At 39.4% G+C, this 9,630-nt stretch overlaps 2 protein-coding genes across 2 annotated transcripts; one reads left to right on the forward strand and one right to left on the reverse strand.

Moving 5' to 3' along the window:
* LOC18782900 lies at positions 5,777–7,428 on the forward strand. Its single transcript, XM_007216437.2, has 2 exons — positions 5,777–6,880; positions 7,254–7,428. The coding sequence occupies exons 1-2, from the start codon at positions 6,389–6,391 to the stop codon at positions 7,359–7,361; spliced, it is 600 nt and encodes a 199-aa protein (XP_007216499.1). The 5' UTR covers positions 5,777–6,388; the 3' UTR covers positions 7,362–7,428.
* On the reverse strand, positions 7,585–9,312 carry LOC18783146 (anthocyanidin 3-O-glucosyltransferase 2). The gene has a single exon (XM_007217793.2). The coding sequence runs from the start codon at positions 9,087–9,089 to the stop codon at positions 7,662–7,664; it is 1,428 nt and encodes a 475-aa protein (XP_007217855.1). The 5' UTR covers positions 9,090–9,312; the 3' UTR covers positions 7,585–7,661.

A 9,630-nucleotide genomic window follows, 5' to 3' on the forward strand; every position in this document is an offset into this window, starting at 1 on the left:
TGGCCTCTTTGGACCCCGGGTTGGTCCTAAGGGCATTTTCGTCATTTTCACGCAAAATCTTTGAAATGCATAAAGTTGAGGTTGGACTTAGGTGAAATAAAGTGAAGATTACTCAATAATAATTTGGATTTGAATTTGTTCAGGAATTAGATCAAAAGTGTAGATTCGACAATTCCGAGAATCTCCGAAGGGTAAATTTGGTACTTTAGCTAGTTGGACATGAGGTAGGGTTTCCTGATTCCCGATGATTGGGCTATATCCCTTTTAATCTTGGTGCTTATATATAATACTATAAATATGAATATTATTGTTGCTTTACTCGGTGAATATTATTTGATGTTATGTGAATATTATTATTGATGTTCCTCCATGGATATTATTTTTTATGTTGGATGAATATAATTATTCATGTGATTAAGCCTAATATATATTATTGTTATTATTTGTGTTATTATTCTGCAGAGATAAATGAGGTTTGCACTGCATTACATATGCATCATAAAGATAGTGGTGTTTGGGGGTGTGTGTGTGTCGTTTGAGGTATATCTAAGGGGTGGGAGAAGGCCTTAAATATATCTGAGTAATAAAAATGTGAAATAAATTCAAGTGATGGGAGTAGGACTTGAATATTGAGGTGATGGGAGCAGGGCCTCTAATGAAAAGTGAAAGTTGAGAAATTCGTAAACAAAAGAAAACTGGGTTAAGGGATGGATGGGCGCTAGTTCATATTTTAAGGGTATTCGGAGCCACAATGGTAACATGCATGGTATGGGACATGCAGGCTTGTTGCCCTAAGGTATGAATTAGTAGGATTAGAAGGGAGTGAGTTCATGGCATCACTGCATATGCAAATTTATTTATCTAGTATGGTTGTATAATTTCTGTATCTTGTGTTGTTTGTTGTATGACACTTTGATTAACTATGATAGTTGACCTTGAGGGGTTTGACAGTACTCTATTGGGTATTAGAATGCTCATACCCTAATAGATTGTGCAGGATTCAAGGTGAAGTTTGAGGAAACGGGTTTCAACCAAGCTACTAAACTTTTGTTGTTGATTTGTGTAATTAATAATTGTAAGTAGTCAACCATTTGATAAAGATCTTAGTGTGTATTTAACTACGAGCTACTGCGACTCTGATTCTGTGTTAAGTAAATTTGTATTCATTTGTGGCTCTTTTTCTCATTATATCATGATTGTAGGATTTTATTCTTATGACTATGGTATGACTCACACCCTGATTCGGGAATATTCCTTATTTTCGAATCGGGTCGTGACAGAAAGACCAGGTTTTCTACGAGAAACAGAGGTTAAAGCAAAGGATTTCGTGAGAATTTGCTTAGGAGAACTGCAAATTCTACTAATCTCCACAGTAAGGCTATTATTAACATTTGGAGAGTAGAAAATTTGAGACTTCTCAAAACTTATAACCTGGCTAGAAGCTAGGCAAAATCTATCAAGACATCTGATTGGGGGTGGTGAAAATTCACCTAACCCGAGCACCTTTCGAAAAAACAAGCTCCGAGCATGAAGAATGGCAGCCGGGCTTAAGGAGTTGCAGCCAGGCTTGAGTAGCGACCGGCCTGAAGAAGTATCACGGCCGACCTTGGAGAAGTTTGGCGGTCGGGTCTTGGAGTTTTCGAGAAGAACGGTCGGGCGTGAAGTTTGGCCACCGGGAAAGAAGTTTGGCAGCCGAGTCTCCAAGAGCTTGGCTGCCGAGTTTGCATCAGCTGGAAGTTGGAGTGGCAGCCGGGCTTGGAGCAGCTAGAATCTAGAAGAGCTGCAGCCGGGCTTCTAGTGGCCGAGGCCATTGGAGCTAGAGTGGCCGGAACCCAGAGCTGGTGCTGGGCTGAAGAAATCCGGATTGTACTCAATGCAATCGGTTTGTGGCTTTGAGGAGCTGTAACATTACAGCTGGAAAAGTATGGTTAGAGAGATTTTAGTTGGAGTACTCTTTAGTTTATATATATATATATATATATAATAAAAGTGAGTGGCCATTTAATAGGGTTGGAGGTTTGAAAGTAATTTGGGCCTTTAGAACTCAAGAGCTCAAATCTCATGAGGGTCAGCCCCATATAATTCCATGGAGCCCAGAGGTCCAAGCCTAAGCCACGGAATCACGCCCAAGATTTCCAGACGTCAGTGTGCACGTGACGGAAGGCCTCACAAAGAAAGAAATCAAAGAGGTTGATGACAATTCAAAATTTTCTAAAACGAGAGAAAATCAAGCAACCATAATATCTCTGCCAACGTGATTCATAGCTAGAAAGGAAAGAATTTTAAAAGAGTTGAAATTTGGCCATTCAATGGCTAGCTCATGCCAATGGGCACCCTATATAAACCTCACCAAACGAAGGTAGAAGACACACATCATTAGACACATAAATCTATTTTTCGTCTCACACTTTTCTTTTCCTAGATTTAGGGTTTTACTTTTCAAGCGCCTAGTGTAGCGAGTTCTTCCTTTTTTCTAGTGTAAGTTTAAATTCTTGTTCAATTTACATTCCTTGTCTTTTAAATTCTAGTTTGTTTCAATTGCTTTACTTTTCATTGTTATCGCACTTTCATTAAGTTTAATTTCAAGTTTAATTTAGTTTGTCGTTCTTATTGTTCTTATTTCTTTCTTGTTTATTTATCACCTTGATATATTTTATCATACTTTAATTCTCGTCTTTACATTATTTATTTTACGCACTTTACTTTACTCATTTATCTTTAAATTATATTTAAATTTAAGCAGCTTTACTTTATGCACTTGTTCTTCGTTTCATTACGTTGACCTTCAATCTTCATCTTCACACACTCCACGTCCTTTGGTTGCTCACATAAAGGCTTGACCCCGAAGTAGTGAAAGAACTTATGCCATGAGGAGGTTCTTTGCTCGGCCGAACAATCGTTTGATTAAAGTCAGATCTCGGACACAACATGCACTCACATTCCATTCAAGCCAAATTCGTGGCTTGGTGGTAGCACGCCCTGCACTCAAAAAAGAAGAAGGACCAAAAGTTCCTTCCATCGGCCGCCTTGGCCGAAAAGAGGGAAACAACATTGCTTCATCACTCTAGCCTGTCTTGTACTAGCTTTAGCAAAAAAGAGCAGATCATCCGCAAAACACAGGTGGGAGATCTTAGGGCCATTTCTAGAGATATTTCCTAAAATATGAGAATTATGAGAGAATATTTCTTTGTGGGTATTTTCTATGTATTCTTCTCCTTGTAGGAGGTCATATTTATAATACAACGAAACCTGAATGGGCAAGTAAATAATAAATTCCTAAATCTATTTAGAGTAGGAAATTATGAATTAAAGTAAATCAATTACAATTATAATGGGAATTCTTGGTGTGTAAGGAAAGTAAGTCAATAGTCCAGAAGTCACGCCAACACTCCCCCTCACGTTGGTGCATAGATGTCGCCAATGCCCAACTGATCCAGTGAATTGTGGAATACTTTACTGAAAATTGCCTTTGTCAAAATATCTGCCAATTGATCCTCGGATATTTTGACAAAGTGTCGATCCACGAAAAGAAACTGAAACACTTTAGCCTCAAGCTTTTGTTTGATAAAGTGTCGATCCACCTGTGTTTTGGTGTGTAAGGAAAATAAGTCAATAGTCCACAAGTCACGCCAACAATATTGACAGCTCTCCACTCTTTCTTGACAACAGCCTCACTAATCATGTGAGAAAGTTTCTCAAGACACCAAAAACAAATACGGTGACAGGGGATCCCCCTCTGTCTCACTCCTCTTGCAGGAACAAAAGGCGGGGTAGCTTCACCATTCACAAGAATCTGGAACTAAACCGTGGAGACACATTGCATGATCAATTGGATTGTAGACTTATGAAGATTGATCTCTCTAAGAACATACTCCAGAAAATTTCAGTTCACTCTGTCATAAGCTTTAAAGATGTCAATTTTCCAAGTGATAAAACCTTTTTTCACTCAAAGAAAAAACAAACTTCCACTCTCTCTCTCTCTCTCTCTCTCTCTCTCTCTCTCTCTCTCTCTCTCTCTCTCTCTGTATATCAGGTTCTACATTTCTCAGGAAGCTATTAACTTGTTATTAAATGGTTCCTTGGGATTGATATTCCAAAATAGTTTAACATCCTTTCCTGCCTTAGCAATCATATTTCACACACTAATGCATGTTTTTCAGCGTGATGTGGTATTAGTTGAACTTCAATATTACAGAACTCTTGGTTCATGCTCATCACTGAACCTGAAACCTAGGAGTTTTTGTTTGGGAATGTAACCAGGAAGATCAAAATATACCAAACTTTTGCTCATCAGGTAAATAAATTGTGTAGCTCTTATTCTTGTTATTAACTGTTAAATTAAAATCTCCACGTCATCCTGTTTTTTTTTTTTTTTAACTGTTTGGTAACACCACTTTGCCATCCATAAACTATAACTATTCTTCTCCCTAAGGGAATTTTACTAGGAAATTAACCATCTGGTATGTAAATCATGTTTCAGAGTTCACATTTAAACACAACCTTTAAACTTGGACAATAAATTATAGGACCGTTGCCAATGACCCGACGCCATCTATAACAAGTGTGGCTTGAACTGTTCTTGAATTAGAAAGCAAATTTAAAAAGCTCCATTACTTAGCATGTAAGTTATGTTTCAGAGTTCAATTGGAAAAAATTATGCTATCGTTGGCAACTGTCCCTTGCCATCTATAACAATCCAGGCTTGAACTTTTGTTGAATTTAGGAAGCAATTTAATTAGCTTCACTACTCAAAATGCAAATTATGTTTTTAAATTTCAAATTCAAACATTAGGAAGCAATTGAATAAATTATGTGGCTGTTGCAACGGTCCCCTGCCATATTCGATATCTTCCATTTTTATCATCTATGACTTGAAAAGGCATAACAGGGTAATTAAGCTAACTCTAGTATAAATCTGCTCAATTGTTCAAGTTATCCATCATTGTGTGTTTGCTAAACCACAGCCTTATTCAGTCGGGACAATAAGAAATATGGCTGCAGCCCCTTCCCCAAGGATGCTAATCACTAATAAGGGACCATGTGTCCGCTACATTGCTTGGACTCCACCCTTGAATGGTTTCTGGAGGCTCAGCTTCACAGGTCATTACAAGCACGAATCAAAGACTGCTTCAGTCGGTTGCATTATGAGGGATCACAATGCTGTATTTAAAGCTGCCTTTGAATTAGGAGTGTGAGGCTCCGACATGTCAACATGTATGGTAATTTGGCTGCGAACTTGCTCGCGAGAATTCCTTTGCAGCCTCAACAAGAGAGGTCTTGGTCCAGAACAAATAAGTGGAATTCTAGTGAGGGATGTGATCGGTCGTTGGATACCTTTCTCAGACCTATGAGTGAGTCATCATTTGGATGACACAGAAGGACTTCGTAGACTTGTTTCTTCAAGGAAAAATCTGTTAAGTTGCTTTTCCTTTTTGCTAAGTAGCAGTTTGCTTAGTAATGATTGTGAAAAGCCTTTGATTTTTCTAATCTCTTCCTTAAAGAATTAAGATGTGTGAACATGTAACTACTAAGAACGAAAGTCATCTGCTTAATCTCACATTTAATTTTCCTTTTCTTCCTTCGTAGTTTACTTGTATTCGCTGACCTTTCCGGTACTAACCATGACCCCTATCTGTCAAAACCAAGTTCAAATAAGGGAGAATTTTTAAGGGGATAGATTGATGACTTTTGGGGGAGTTTTTTCTTAGTAAAACTTTTGTGGTTTTACTCAATAACCAAGTTACTTTTTTTACTCGATTTGGATTTTTGCCTATTTTGTCTAGAACCAATTACGTTTGACAGGGAAACAATTATTAAATATTTCTTAGTCCAGTAGTACTTCTCTTCTCAATATTAAAAGAGAGTCGAAGTTTGAATCCCTTCCCTATAAACCAAAAAAATGATTATTCCTGAAGCACTGACACTTTCTCAAGACTAAGCATATGATATGCGAAATTACTTACTGACTAGGATCTTGATTTCTTAAGAACAAAATGGAAATTAAAAACCCAAAAAGCAAAAAAAAAAAAAAAAAAAAAAAAAAAAAAAAAAAAAAAAGAAGAAGAAAAAGTTAGCTGGGAGATTATCTGGGCGTTAATAGAACCAAGCCAGTGGGCCAAATCAATCATATTAGATTATTTTGGGCCTGGGCCCGATTAAAAAAGATTTGGTCAGACACATCACGTTTGTTTTTGGCCGTTGGACATCATATTCAGATGTTATTATAGTCAAAAGACTTTAAGAAAACACTAACACCCAAGCCAACGGTAACTTTCTTGTCTCTGTCTTCTCCTTCCCCTTTCTGTCTTCCCCTTTGCTGCTCCAAATTCCAATTAAAACCCCAAAACCAAACTTCACCAACACAAAAGTTCTTAGCTTTACATCACAAATGGCATTAAAAGAAGCAGCTTCACTCACTTCACTGAAACAACAAGAACAAGAAGAAGAAGAAGAAAGAGAGAGGTTCATAGTTTTGAGCAGCACTTGCAAAGTGGTGGAGTATTTACAGCCAGTGATGTCAAAAGAGCTTCTCTGCAAGTTTCCAGACAACTCTGCTTTCGATTTTGACTACACTCAGAGTTCAATATGGTCCCCTTTGGTCCCTCGAGCTCATGCTCCCATGGATTTGGACTTGGATTTCGATTTCATGACGCCAAGGAAGCTCAATTTCGAGATGGGGTTGGAGTTGGAAAGTCAAAGCAGCATCAAGAAAGTCAGTTCTAGTATTAAGAAGAAGATCTCCACCGCTGGATTTAATATTAGCAGGAGTGCGTTGAAGAACAAGAAGAAGAAGAAGAAGAAGAAGAAGAGCAAGATGGCATTGGCTTCTGATTTCTCTCCAACTCCTGTTAAGGTTCATTGTAACCCCTTAGCCTCAAAGGTACTGCCTTTTTCATCTGGGTTCTTAGATCTTTCTTTTTTATTTATTTATTTTATATACATATTTTTATAAGCTGAAAGAATCTGGGTTAGAGCACAAGGTTTAGATCACTGAATCTGAGATTACCCTTTTGAGATTTTCTCTGAAAATGATCTCAATTTACAAGCTATTTGAAGTAAAAATATGAAATTTTTGGGGAAAGAGATGAGAATTTAAGGCAACCCATAAAGATGCAGTTGTTAGCATCAAAGTTTTGGGAATTTGTTTTCTGCTTTAGCGCCAATTTCTCTGTTTTGCAGGGGAAGAACTTAGAACTAAAATCAATCTGGTGACTGGATTTCTAACATATGAAGGTTCTGTCATTTGTGTTCAGGTATGGAATAAGGTGCTAAAAGCTGCCTCTAAACATTTCAAGAAAAAGAAGAGAGATCCCATGGACCATGTGAGGCTCTCCAATTATCTGAGAGATGGAAATATTTGAAGGCTTCCCCCATTTGTAATTCTTTTTTGTTTCATTAATTTATTTATTCATTTAATTGTCTTTTTAACCTGCATTCTCATTAACAGCAACATTATTAGCATTTGGAGTTAAACATTCCTCCAAAACATTTATGCCACTTAGAAAGAGATTTAGTTAGAGCGGATGTATTTTGCACTTGGGTTTAAATCCCTAATTACAGATTAGATTAAAGTAGAACGTAAGATTTACTCAAGCAAAGCAAACCACGCATTCATAAAAGTCTGCACTAAAATTGTGACCCTGCACACAAAATCAACTGCTTTAATTAGAACTTGCCAACATAACCTCAATCAAGCTTTCAAATGAAGCAGATGAAGACCCCCCATTACCAACAGCCCTCCTACACGCTCCACTCATCTCCTGCACCTTCTTCCTCAGCTCATCATTACCGTCCATCACACACCTCACAGCCCTCTCAATCTCATCAGCCACCACAAAATGATCTACACCGTCCTTTCTGTAGTTCAATCTCAGCTCCACAGCCAGCCCCAAGTCCCTCACCATCTGAAACGCATTGATCTGCTGCTCCGCATACAGAGGCCAAGTCACAACAGGCACCCCATGCCACAGGCTCTCCATTATTGAGTTCCAACCACAGTGTGACACGAAGCCCCCCACCGCCCTGTGGGCCAGGATCTCCACCTGTGGGGCCCACCCACATAAAATCCCGACCCCACTGGTCCTCTCCAAGAACCCTTGAGGCAGAAACTCCTCGTGACTTGTGTGCTCCTCTAGCACCACAAACTTGCCCTTGGGCGGGTCTTTGCGCACGGACCACACGAACCTCTGCTTACTCTGCTCTAAGCCAATAGCAATCTCTCTCAGCTGGGCCTCATCAAAGCTCCCAGAGCTCCCAAAGCAGAGGAACACCACTGATCTTAAAGGCTGATCGTCAAGCCACATCATGACTTTGTCAAATTTGCTCTGATGATCAGAATGCTGCGCAGGATGCTCGCCTATCAGGGGCCCAACTGTGTAAACAGGAGGGGTTTCACCATCCGAAAGTGAGCCAACCGCATGGGATTCGAGCTGAAAAATTGTGTTAACGATTATACCCTTCGTTTCCTTGAACCTCCTGGCATGGTTTGCGAAGGAAATGTACCCTTCGCTGCTGAAAGCAAATGAAGGAATTACGCTTGCAGGAACAGGGTTGACATAACTCGGTACCACTGACTCGGAGTCCGATTCTTTAAACACCGTGCCGACTCGGTCGTAGCGGCTCGAAAGGTGGAGCAGGAAGCCGAGAAAGCCAGCACCAGAAGTGAAGAACAGAAATGATGGAACCTTGAGTTCGTTGGCCACGTCGATCATGGTGGTGCAGAACATATCAACCACTAAACCAGAAACAGAGCAACTGGGCAAGACATGGCTGGCTATGGCTTCTCTCACATGGTTCTTGTAGCCCTCTATGTAGACTGTGATGTATTTTTCCACAGACTGTTGAAGAAACTCAAGTGGGCGGTTCACAGTGGGAAGGTCTATGATTTTGATGTGGCCGTGGGAGACAGCAAGCGATTGTGCGCTGGTGTTTGAGTTCAGAGTAGCAGAGGGTTCAAATGGAGGTTTCATGACCAGGATTGTGATTGAGAATCGATCACAGACATCCAATAATCGTTTCGAAAACTCTATTGCTGATACAAGATGGCCAACGGCCGGTGTGGGAACGAAAACCAGCTCTGCTCTCTTCATGTTTTGTGCTGCTTTGTTTGCTCACTCTGTTGCTTTCTTGATGGTGCATGTTTGACATATATTGAGAGCACTTGAGGTGGATGAAGGATGATTGACGTCTTTCAATTTTATGTGGTGTAGGCCAACTCTGAGAATATAAAAAAATTCCTTGTCAAAAAACAGAAGAGAGAGAGAGAGAAATTCCCAATGATAATGAGGCATGTAATGTGGGCTCACCGAATCTAAGATGATTGTTTAATGAAGGGATCCGAGGTGGATAATGAGGCAATCGGTCAAACTAATCAATTGCATTCATCAATGATAATGAGGCATGTAATGTTGTCAAACTAATAACATTCTTCCTACTTATCCACCACGGTGTCTTGTTAATTAGATGATTGGTTTGGTTGTGTGGTGTTGTTTAATTTAAGTCATCGCATTCATCAAGCACAAGTAGTCACGAGATTGATTCGTGGTCCATAAAACGCAGCCACCACCAAAGGATGTGATTGATGACATTAATGTGATTTGCTCATAGTTTATAAAACGGACTGTGCTTTTC

The sequence above is a fragment of the Prunus persica genome, chromosome G3, assembly GCF_000346465.2.
Source record: "Prunus persica cultivar Lovell chromosome G3, Prunus_persica_NCBIv2, whole genome shotgun sequence".
Lineage (NCBI taxonomy): Eukaryota > Viridiplantae > Streptophyta > Magnoliopsida > Rosales > Rosaceae > Prunus > Prunus persica.